The following is a 13,008-nucleotide window of genomic DNA, read 5'->3' as shown; positions in this document are numbered from 1 at the left end:
TGCTCCTACTGCCCCAAGGATTAAAAATCTTAATAGTTGCATAGCACCTTTCTTTTAAAGGTGCCTTGAACACATCCTTAACCAAACCTTCCACTAAGGGCAACATGTATTCAAAAACTAGTGATTTTAGGTCAAAAGATATTTTACGTAAGAGAACGGCGATACACGATACAAAAGCCTTACTGACTTGCTTGTTGGTTATAAAAAAAGGACAGTAAAATTAGTCTTACACAACCCCTTAGTGGGCATAAAATTAGTCAATAAGTAAAAAATGATGGGTGGGGAGGTTTTATAGGGCAATTAACATGTACCTCAGGCACAATATTTGCAGTTTTATACATTCCACCACTTGAGATCTGAATACAAACTTTACATGATCTTAAAGACTAACTTCAAAGCTAACAAGGCTGAAAAATGTATTTAATTAAGTGTTTATTATTCTAGGTTTTCTGGATCCACTGTAAATTCAACTCTTGTCCTTAGGTTAGCCATGTCACAGTCCCCTCTTGGGACAGGTCAGCTCTCAACCCATTAACTCTTCCAAGGAGGAATTCAGATCCTGCAATTCACTCTCAGCATCAAATGGAGCTATGCCTGGGAGCCCAGATGCAGCTGGATTGTACAAGAATGTAACTTTGAGAGTCAAAGAGCAGGTTACAGCAACTCAAACACTTTCCTCCTGGTAAGACAAGGTCAGGTAAGGCATAGCTCAACCGGTAAGATGCAGCTTTGCATAAAGACAGTTATAAATACATATAAAAAACAGTTATAAATACATATAACCTTAACATAAATGTAACCTCTGGCAGAGATGAGTAATAAACTTGACTACTTGAGCTGAAATAGTCAGTGTTGCTTTATGTTGAAGAGTTTCCTCCATCTGTGAGAGTTTTTTCAGCCACTCAGCCTTTTTTCACTTGAATTATAGGCAGCCTCTAAAAGCTCATCCAATCCCTTTGTTTCCTTCTCCCCCACCAGATCCTTAAGGTTTTTAGACTTCCTTTGATCTCGGGCTTAGCCTTAGGAGGACTATCCCTCTTCCACACTGAATTGAGTCAGTAATTGATACCTTAATTCCTTTGAAGAAACATACCTAAAAGCTAACTTATCTGTAACATTTCATGCTTGGTTTCTAAATACGTCGCCATAATCTCCTCTTTACCTACGTCCATTCTTCTCAGACAGGCATCAATGTTAAATTTCAATGGGGAGATTCACTACTTCATACTAAAACTTCACTCCGTAATATTAAATCTCTTCAGCATAATGAATTCTCAGCTACCACTTCGAGATTTCTCAGAATCAGCAGTTTGAGTTATTGCTTAACACGCTTTTTCCATACTGGCAAGTTCACATGAACTAGATTTCAAGACCCTTTAAGCATGGTCTGCTAAGCTTTAGGCTGGAAGAATTTTGAATGTTAGATTTTTTTTTTTTTTCTGAGATATTACGTCTAAATGCTTTAACGGAGCCCAAACCCTCGAACAGCTTTTCTGCATGTATGAGACATGTAGGAAACATGTCTCATAGGAGATAGAAGCAACTACAGTATTTTGCTGATTCGAAAGCATATAATGAGAGAAATAATTTCTTTTCCAAACAAAAATAACTTATAGTATTCGGCTCTGCTTAGCTCAGCCTTTCTCTTTATTAAAATCTATTAATAATCACTGAAATACGTAGTTTCCAGAAATGCCATTCCTTAGGGTCATTGCCTAAAAAGAATACCACGCTTAGGGTTAAGCTTAAAACAACCAACTTCAATATTTAATGCTAGACTAGCTAATGTTTACTACGAGAGCCCATGAACTCTCACAGCAAAACAGATAGACACTCAGATACGAAAAGCATAGAAATCAAGGCTATTCCTGTACCCTACCAGAGAAAAATCCCTAAACCTAAGTGACATTATAAAGGTAAGCAGCACATGTAAACTGCTCATGTTTTTTCCTTACGTAAATGTACATAGTTTCATTTTAAAAGCACTAGTGTAATATATTTAATTTATGCAGGGGAATGAAGAACAGTTCTGGTGCTGACAGTCACTTCTGTGCCTATTAACTATTCATAAAACACTCAATAGCATTGGAAAGATCCTTTGAAGCAACAGTAAAGGCTTGGCAAAGCTTTTATCATATTAAATATAAAACGTGAAACTTCATGTTTGCAGCTACCACTACTCATTAAGCAGACAGCAAGTTTTTCATGCTGAAAGCAGCAGCCACCCCAAGTCACAGAACACAGATTTTTTTTTGTCTTCCACAGTCCTAATGAAACAGGCACACGGATCCCACTTTTCAGAAGACCCTAAATGGATTTACTAGTTGCATTACCACCCAAATTGTGCTTGAATTACAACTGAAATAATCCAAAATTACCAAATTTTGTTATTTATTAATGGTTTAAAGTGTTGTTAACAGAAGCCACATATTGTGATTTCACTGAACAATTTTTTTCAAAAAGCTATTAGTTTCTCTAAGTTTGCACCATACCAGTCATTAGTTTCTCCTCACTTTTATTCACTTAAAATCCCTTGCAAAATAATGTTTTAAATGTATCCAAATTTTCAATGAACTGTTATGAACTGGAAGTAGTTTTAGAGATTTAATCCTTGGAAGCCAAGTTTAACGATGGAAGAAAATACACTGTCATTTATAAACAATAGCAGGGATTTTAATTCCCTCTCACAGATAAGCAGCATTTAATACCAGATGTTTCAGAAGACAAAGGAAGGCCTCATCCTGCTCCTATGGAGTTTATAATACATGGCTGAAATGTAAGAGGGGAAGCAAACAGTAGTGTTAATGCACAGAACATACTCAAGGGTAACATGATATCACTCAGTTTCTCAAAACCCTTGGACTGATGAACAAGAAAACCCAGAGCGCTGACAGTTTATTTTCTAGTAAAGTTTTAAGGCTGGCTGGGAGCAACTGCAGATTGAACGGGTCTCTAAAAAAAGGTTAATGAAGATTTCTAGAGATCAAAACTTGTGAAAGTGCCAACTAATATAATTTCATCCGGAGTCAGCCTGCCACTTTTCATATTTGGCATATTTTTATACCCTCCGAATTCTTCTAAACAAGTTAGCTGCTTCATTTTGAATTCTTAAACTGCAGATAGCAAGAAATCAAAGAGCAAGTTAGAATAAAAAAAAAAAAGCAATATATATTTGGCTTGTTCTCGTTGCTAAGCTACTAAAGCCCAGTTATGACTACACGGCTGTTACAGATTTGTAGCTACATTTCTGTAACATCAATCTAAGCATAGCAATAAAGACAAAGATTAAAGTCACAAATCAGAACTTATTTCAGTAGGGGTACAGCGACTCCAGCACTTCCAGACCTTTCCAATTCACAGTATCCATCGATCCAAGCAGCTCTCACTGCTGCCTTCGGTTCTTTTGTTAAGAATTCAAAACTTTAGGAAATTTAAACACATTGAGAATTCAACCACTGTTGAACTGGAAAGGGACTACCCGAAAGATGACCTCCTTCAATTGCTGAAATCTTGTGGCTTACGGAACAAGTAGGACAGGTCGTTGATCTGCCAAATCATAACTACGCCTCTGATCCAGGGCACGCAAACAGCTAGGAAAGTCAAATACCTACGAGCAGAAAGTATGTAACATCAATCTAATGTGCCTGAGGTTTTAATGCTGGTATCAGATAAGAATCGCAGATTATTTCAGCGACCAAAGTTTTCTCTGAGATATAGAACACAAGCACAGACTGTAAAGCTTAATTGTTAATACTCAGCATATATCTGTAAGGAAGAGACTTTTTTTGCATACCCAAAAGGCTTCTGGTTCTTCAATTTTTTATTAGCAAAGTCAGTTGGTTGAGTCACCAGACTTCCCTATGTGCCGCTTCTCAAAAATAGTTTCTCGAGCCAATTTAATCTCACAGAAAACAACTAAATGTTGCTTTTACCAAAACAAGAAGCAAAGGGAATATTACAGCAGTTCAACAGCTATATGCAAACCCCTCCAGTGAGGAATAAATATAGTTCATGTTGAGGCGGACAGATGTTGAGGTTGATAAAGGTAAACAGAACCATGTAAGAGGTAATTACCAAACAGGCTAGATAAGTCACCCGTGAATAACTTAACCCTTCAGTGAATCCAACGCTGTTTATTCCCCTGCTGAGGGAACATGAGCCAGAGCACAAAAGATTTCAATTAGTTCCCAAAGTGCTAACGTTTGTAACCAGCTACCGCCATTCCTCATCTTTATGGCATGGAACATCACCACTGCATCCCCACAGCCTTTTGCATCACTTTGTCGATTTGCCAGCTTTTCTACAAGTGAGAGCTCTTTTCTTCCCTTCCCCCAAATCCCAATGTTATTTTGATGACTGGGGTTAGGGAAGGAAGGGAAGAGATATTTCTCAATTATCTGGAGGAAACAGATCTGCTAGAAGAGCTCATAAAAGAAACGTAAACTAGTAGACTGGTTGGTAATTAACAGGATGGTTTATTTATACTGTCTGACCTTACTTATTCTATGGTAAGGTAAAGTCAGCTTAGGCGGCTATACATTTTAAACATCCCAGTGCTAGCACAAACAAGAAAGCAAACAAAAAAGTAGAGGACAGTTACAAAACTGGGGGTCTTTTCCATGCAAAGCAGGATGCAAGTTTTTGCATTCATGGTAGGCAGTAACTGAAGGAATGCTGCTAGTACAAATGAATTAAGCCGCTAAATCTCAACTTACCCAAAAGACAAAACCTCAAAAAAAAATATAGACATTATAAACATTGATAGATGAAGTTGCATGCGTTTTAATCAGCAAGTCAGGTGAAAGCTCCTACTTGGGGAACACATAATCTATTTTAACTATAATCTATTTTAACTATGAATCTATCTAACCAATAGATTCAAAAAGGACATCTGATGAGCTCTGAAAATTAAAATCTTCAGGAAAACTTGGAGGCATAACCAATCAGCATCTCTCATGACACTAATTGCACTGATTACTGACCCCTCTGTTGATTCAAAATAAACTGACTTGTAATTTAATATGAAAACACATTTTTAACTGCAGGAAGACTGCATGAAAGAATTTGTACATTGCATGCTCACAAGTTCGATCTCTTATGCCCTTTTGTCATATCAAAAATAAAAGTGTTTCATCTGAGATGCTAACCTTGAAATTTTTAAACAACGTTGTAAATAGTATTCAATGAACATTATTTTAGAGACTCAGTTGAGTGCTTCTGTTTGGCCACAACTGAGCACGCTGTAAGGCACAACTGCATGTGTACGTCAAATCAAACATTAGCAAACATATAATATGCATATATTATACAGACACTTATATGGTGCACACACATCATTGATTTATTCACTCATGGAGCACATTCAGTCCACTACTTCCATTCAGTTTCATGTAATATCTTCTGATATCTGATAGAGAATATGATTTTCTGGATTTGATAAAGGTAATACCAGACACTGTTAATACTGTAACCAGTTTATTGGAAACCTAATTACAGTACTTACCATGAACTTTAACAGTCTACTCCAATTCTAAACCCCATTAACACCCCATATTTATCTAAAGCTATTGGTATCATGGTTTATTCATATGTATTCACTTGTTACAAACCAGACAGATTAATCACATAAGACTCACTAGTGGTTTGAAATAAAAGCAATATTTCACTAGTAGTTGGAAAAGCCAATTTATCTAACTGTTTATTCTAAAGTACTGTAACCTGAAGCATTTCTCCATAAATAAAAAAAAAAAAGCTTTCTTGCAATCTTTTATATATAAAGTCTAACGTTGTTTCTAGTTTCTAGGACACTTACCTTTTAATAAAGAATTTTAGACTTAAATAAGGTTAAAAATTTTACAGAGGGAAGTAATATTAGAGAGACGAATGCATATAGAAATCCTTCCCACTTAAACATGGTCACATAATTGAATCTGTGGCACAGCCAATAAGAAAAAAACCCCACATCCATTCGACCTTGTGTATTTTTAGTTGGCAAACCCCACTCCCCTCTTCCTCTGACTTCAATCAATGCAAAAGGATATACAAAGTTTCGATTAACAGGAATGAGAATTACTTACCAATTTGTAACAATACGGGTGTTACCAAAGCTGTTTCCATGGCGTAACAAAATTCCCTGCCAAACATTACTGCACCATGCATCACCCACAGGCGTATTGGTATCCGGTCTATGGATCCTTCACTAATGGTCTCCTCCCTACTTTCATTCTCCTTGTTTTCTGGTTTCTGAAGCTGTGCCACAGGTAGATCTTGAACTTGCATAGATTCCGAGTCAGCATTCTGGGGAGCCATTTTCATTACCATAAAAAATATATATATATTTGTTATATCTATATAAATAATACTACCATAACTCCACAAACAAGTTAGGGTGTCTTCTCTTTCAACTTCTGTTCCTCTGGCAAGAAATACTTATATTCCTCTTGTACAAACAGGTATCTCACAACTTCTTGTATAGATATAAGACATTAAGAACGAAAAGCTATTTGGTAGGAATTTCAACATATGGCTTGTTGATTTACTGTGAGTTAGAGTTAAAAATCCATAATTGCCATTCAGTTAATACCAGTTTCATAATTATTATTGAAGAAGTGCTGAAGTTGTTATTCTTGCTACAGAGAGGTGGAAAGGCGACACAAAGAGGTGCTCCACTGTTAATCCCCATCGAGTGGCTGATTAATCTGCAAACAAAAAGCAAGCATTTAAAAATTTCAATGGCATTTTTCAGGATATTGTGCCCCCCCCCGCCCCCTTAACCATATACTCTATTTCCTGCTTATTGCTTTCCATTGTCCTTGCCTAGTGTAGGCTCTTTTATTCCTCGTTCCCTCCAGCTCCTGGACTTCCCATTGAAATGCAGTTACTCCTCATATTTAAAGGATGCTTAACCGTACTCCTAAGTTCCCCCAGCTTGTGGTCCTACACAAAGCCACAGAAGAATATATCAGTGTATTTGTCTGAGATCCTCAGAACATCAGCACAAATTCTGGGAAATTTAATGCAGGTTCCATTTCAGAAACAGCGTAGGATATTCCAGTACTATGCCAGGAAGATGATTCATCGATTGCCATTTACTCACTGGCCACACAGACATCTCTGTTTACACTTTTGGAAGTTGCCAGCTATTTTGCAGCAACCACCACACCATCTTACAACAAAGATACTCCTCAAGCAAACATGAGCAAAAATAAGCCATTAGGAATATAACTTTGAGGATTGATATTTAAATATTTAAACTTCTACAGAAGATATATACAGCATATGCATCCACCTTCACTCTCTCCACACAAAACCAGAGCATCTTACTCGCACATCCTATGAAGCTTCTGAAGTCCATGAAAGTAGAATGGTACAGTATCTTCCACCATACATTAAAATTATTAAAATATATTTCAACCAGGTAAGACAAGCTTCTCCTGTATATCCCCGTCCTTTATGCCACAAAGTCTAAGCAGATGTACATACTGTTATCATGTCCATCAAAATGAGTTTAAGCACTTAGGAGAAAAAAATAAAGCATTTTATAAAAACTCAGATTACATAATGTTTGTACTAGAAGGATGCATATTCACATCTATGCACACAGTGTGACTGAACTCGTATCCCAGGACAAAACCCCTCGGGGGTATAGTTCCACGAGATGCCGCTTTGGCAGCAAAGCTGGCCTAAGAAAACCCCATGCTGCAGTTCACTGCCCCTTCAGTTGTGGCAACAAAAACTCTTTGTGGGCTAGAGCATAAACCAGATTATTAAGCAGTGAACCTAAAAATAAGCCTTAAGAAAAAGATGACATGTTTGGGGTTTAAAGCACATCACAACAGCAACTCTTGTTTCAGCGTGACCTGACACACTGTTCTACTAAAAGTGCTGCACAGGAACATCACCTTCAGAGCTCCCTCCTGCTGACACCCTCCTTCGAGCTCTACCCCCAGCGGGTTTATTGCATGTGTTTTGCTCTTCCAGTCAAAAGCAACTTTTTTTTGGTCTGGGCTTTTTCTCCTCTCAGGTTCCCCAAGATTCCTGGAGTTCTCAGATTTGATCGCCTCAGTAACAATTTAAGACTATAATTTGCTTTAGAGGTAGTCAAACCTTTAAATGACATCAGAGAAGTTAAAATAACTTACTGAATACAGCTGCTATAAGCTGAGTTTTGAGTTCCAAGTTTTAATCTATAGGTATTAAATAACTCAGATCAAAAAAGACTCAAGACAGCATTTCTCCACCCACTCAATTAACAGGAGAAGTTGAGATGCAGTGCGTAAGGTTACTGCATTATGGCACAGAGAGGTACGTATTCAAGTTCTTCATAAGCACTTCGTTTCTGTAATGCTTTTTCTTTCCACCAGTTGGGGTTTGGATTTGCTAAGCTCCTGCATGCGTCAGAGTCCATTTTCCTCCTTCCCGTAGTGAATACAGTGTTGAACTCACACCCGGAGGGGAAGGGATGATTTTCTTCCCTTGCTTTAGTGTCCGAGGTTTCAACTCAATCCTTGAAGGGATATTAATTTATCATAAATATGAAGTTCTGTGTGTATTAAAAAAACACATCCATGTTTCATAACACAAGTTCTAGGTGAGTAAAACCTACAAAATATGGGTTCCAGAGTGGGAGCAATTATTTTAATTACAGACTAGTAATAAAATGTTTAATTGCTGGCAGACTTAGGCTAAATTGCATTCAGTAGAAATTAAAAGTTTACGTAGCAGCTCTTCTTATTCAAAATCATACAGAACGTGTGTGTTGTATTACAGACTAAGGGTCATGGATAACACTCCTGTACAAGATGGCTTTTAAGTCTCTAGCATTTTCTTATGCTTAGTTTCCCCTCCTGTCACTGTCTGTGAAGGATTTAACTCAATTCCCTGAACACCTCATTTAATACACAGTTACAGGGTAGCAGAACGAGGTGCGGAGAAGAAGGCAGCTCATCACACCAGAATGTTTTACGATGCACCGGGGCAGCCGGCATACGCAAGCAGGATGACACCAGGGTGGGAGCATTTGTCACTGGAAAGGATAAAGAGGCAGGACAAAAGATGATATCTGAGATTTAGCCCATTTGAGCGAGACTCTTAAGGGATGACTAAAAAAGTTATTCTTGAAGTGGAAGATGATGGGGAGTGATCAGATAATTTAAGAGATGGGAATAATGGATGATAGATGGAGGTAGGCTTTGAAGTTGTAATTGACACAGATAAGAAGAACAGTATATTTTAAACATGCCAGAAAAAGCACTTACAGTATTCAAGTGCAATAGCAAGAGGCACAATGGACAGGTTTTATCTAAAGGAACAGAGAATTACTGTTCCATTATGCCAATTTTGTGGTAAGCATAACGCTAGTCTTCCTGCAGCACTTTCATCTGACTCCAAGTGCATGTCTAATACAAGAGCCAGAGAACAAGAAGAGCCTCTCAGAAAGGTCTTCCAGTTCTTTCGTAATTCCTGCTAGGTTGTGTTCCTACTCATTTTAGACCCATCCAGATTCTGCTTCTGCTTTTTCCAAGTTCATTTTGAATTTGGCAAGTTTGAATAGTGGCATTCTTCCTTATCGAAAAGGGAGACAAATTCATTTACCTGCTGGAAGCAAATGTTACTGAAGCTTTTATGCAGCAAAGAACTCCAAAGTAAATGGCATCTAAAAAGGAGCTGGATTAAAATACCAAAGAGGGCATGCTCCCATGTCTGCATCTAGCACAAATATTTTTTATCATTTGTTGACTAGTAAAACCAAACCTTAATTGCAATAAATTTTAAAAATTGTAGTATTGAATATCCATGGCAATTTCCAATACAGTCCCTTTACTCATGCGGTTCAAAGGCTTTATTGGAGTCCACCCAAGAAACAGGACATTATTATTATTTTTTTACAAGTGATGAATTAGGCTTACATTTTACCTGTCATTCAAGCAGACTAGGTACTAAGACAGCGGGCATTCCTTCCTCAAACAGATGTCAAGAGGGATACTGGCAAAAGGTTGCAGAAAGACAACTTCCCTTTCATCTGTACCCTTCTGACCATCCAGCCACATAGCAGCTAAACAAAATGATTTAAAAATGTAAATTGGCACATGAGACAGCATTGATCTCAAGAAGCTGAGACCACATCCCCCACTCTGTCATGCACTCTCACTACACCTTCCATAAAGTTTTAAAAGGCATTTTCATGACTAACAAAGAATAAGGAACTAGAATGAAGAATTTCAGTCGTGGAAAGGTGTTCAGGTTGGGCATTGTACAAAGGTTGGGTATGGAGAAGTTTAGATGCAAAAATATTCCTGATCTTGCAAAGTGTATGTGGGAGGAGGGGACTGATTACACCAGCTCTTCTTCAACCTCATTGCACATGTTTTACTTTGACCTTTGGCCACATTGGGAAAATGACAAAACCTATAAAGTGGTAGTTAATATTTCAACAAAACAGGCAAGGAATATACTCTGAAAACTAATCTGTAAGCAAAATTTTATAAAAGCTGCTCAAACTGCTAGTAATCTTACCTGTTATACTTTTACTATCTTCTATCTAGGCATACGTCATAACATGACTATGTGAAGCACAAAACAACATGTTACAGGCTTGACAAGGCTATATCACAATAATCACGTGCCTCAAATGGGTAGCGTTCACAGAAAAAAGCACATGAATCATTGAAGAACCATAGGAAAATTACAGCCTTTCTTTAGGGTTTTCCAAAGAAGAGGAAGAGTTACATAGGTCATATCTGTGGCCCATAAAATTCACTGGTTTTCTTTTCCCTAGCGAGCACTAAGATGCTAGAGGTGCACAAAAAGCTCACGCTAGACAATTATGCAACAGAATGCCTTGGGCAAATGACTTCCATCACACTTCTCAGTGTTTTGTAAGTTTAGGACTTAGGGGTTGGCAAGAAGTGTTTTTGCATTTGTGATACCATCATCTGGAGGTCAGAAGATTGGTAGTACAGCCATCAATCCCAAAATAAATGGGGTTAACAGTGATCCTGCCCAAATCTTTTAAGACCAAACTATTTTTAATGCATGTTTCCACATATCTCTTGCTAACAAGGAATAGGAACGTACTGTTTGACAAGCAACTCCATTTTCTGAACCAGTGCCAAAGCATATGACTTTAATTAAGCTATGGAGTATGCAGCAAGTTTCAGGTAATCACACATGTATTCGGCAGTAATAAAGACTGGCAAGCAGACAGTTAAATAGGCACAACTGGATACCATGCGAAAATTTCAACTCTTTAGGAGGGCTTTCTTCCTCTGAAGCCATTAGGCAATCCTTAAGGCATTCACTGGTGTAAGAAACAATTCATTTCAACAGGGTAGGTGTGCGCTAGTTACAAAATCCTAAGTCCTGAAGGGAAAAATAAGCACAGCCTGAGAAAAACTGGAATGAACAAACTGAAAAGGATGGAAACAGTTCTGTCCAAACACTACGGAATATCTAAAGGAACAAGGGGGTGACTGAGCAGAGGCAAGCTACCCCCTTCTCTCATCCTAGTCTTTTAAGTGTATTGCATTAACTTCCAATCACTTATCTAGCAATCTCTCGTCTTCAAGATCTGCCTCTTCCATTATCATTACTTTCTTTAACATGCAAGTATACAGACTGATCAAAGTCTCCTCCAATCGTAGCGAAAAGCTGCATTCAGTTTTGCTCTACAGAAATTGTTTTCTTGCGATGTAGGAAATATTCTAGCTCAAATGAAGATTCTACAGATAAAAAGAAATCTACCTTCTCGATACTGAAAGGAAAGATGAAGAGACACCTTGAGCCATCATGGTGTGCAATTGTCTTTTTATTGTTTACCACTAACTTCATATGGGAAAATAGCTAAGAACAAATTCTTACAGAGTTTAATTAGGCTTTAATGAGTCTGGTCACAGCTGTCATTGGATCCCTAACAGATCCTAATGTGACATTCTGCATGGCACATTGAGAAAACCATAAAGAACAAAAAAACAAGGTAGGTGTACTTTGCTTCATGAAATATTCAAATGTTTGATTGGAAAAAAGAAGTGTAGAGTCCAGAAGCTGCCAGTCTAATAGGACAAGATTTTTTTTTTCCTCCCAGAATCTTACACCTTACCCTCCTTCAATTCTTCAATGAGGACATTCCACAGACGTAAACACTAGTACCCATATTATTTCACCTGTGAATCATGTTAGGCTGCAAGCCTATAATTGCCCAGTCATTCCATTTAATTGTCAAATACTTAATTTTTCTGCCAAGTTGGTTCATGCTAAGGTTTTCAAGTAATCTGGGGAATCTTTCGAAAAGTTATCTAGACTGATTTAAGTATAGCTTTAATATTAGCATTGGAAAGAAAGGCATTCTGAGTTTATCTGGCTTTTCCTCAGACTAAATAAATGTTTGGCTGAACACTTCCATCCCCATGTTGCAGACAAACATCACTTATTATTCCTTCTACAATTAAATGCAAAATGGACATTGGGTTCTGTTTCAGCATCTGACTGGCTTGCAAAACGATACATTGTTTGGACTTTTCAAGAGTAAAATGGCATTTGTCCAAGCATAATTAGTAATGTTTTGAGTTCAAATCCTCTGGTGCTCCACTACGCCAATAGAGCAACGTTGCTGTGAAAGAGCAGCTCTTACAGGCAAGGCTGTCCTTCATCCCTCTGCCAGCACGGCCACAACACCTCACCAAAACATCAGTTCTCAAAATACATTAAAAATGATTCCATAAGACACCAATCCAACTGATTTTGTACAGATGAATCCCCCACGATTAATTTTGTTCTGTCACAGGGACAGTAGTTTCCACTACAGAGGCAGCAGCAGCTGAAAACAGATAGATTCGTCTTGCAGTACAAAGCGGATCGTAGCTTCAAATTATAACAGCAAACTATACTTTTGCTCGGACAGCCTGTTTTGCATAGGAATATCACCTAAAATACATTACCACCTTATTGTATTGCTTACACTATAGGTTTCTCAATCCCTTTAAGCTGGCATAAACAAGTACTTCCTCTAAA

The 13,008-nt window shown here is 37.8% G+C and overlaps 1 protein-coding gene across 1 annotated transcript in view; it reads right to left on the bottom strand.

Annotated features, from left to right (window-relative positions):
- SLC45A4 (solute carrier family 45, member 4) overlaps positions 1 to 6,673 on the bottom strand; it is a 34,299-nt gene extending 27,626 nt beyond the window's left edge. Inside the window, exon 1 of the mRNA XM_009888169.1 lies at positions 6,078 to 6,673. Coding sequence (XP_009886471.1) covers positions 6,078 to 6,321 — 244 coding nt within the window. The 5' untranslated portion in view covers positions 6,322 to 6,673. The remainder of the gene's footprint in view (positions 1 to 6,077) is intronic.
- Positions 6,674 to 13,008: the final 6,335 nt, after the last annotated feature.

Source organism: Charadrius vociferus, unplaced genomic scaffold (assembly GCF_000708025.1).
Source record: "Charadrius vociferus isolate BGI_N301 unplaced genomic scaffold, ASM70802v2 scaffold276, whole genome shotgun sequence".
NCBI classification, from domain to species: Eukaryota; Metazoa; Chordata; class Aves; order Charadriiformes; family Charadriidae; genus Charadrius; species Charadrius vociferus.
The sequence above is the reverse complement of the archived record's forward strand: the minus strand, read 5'-3'. Positions and strand labels throughout refer to the sequence as shown.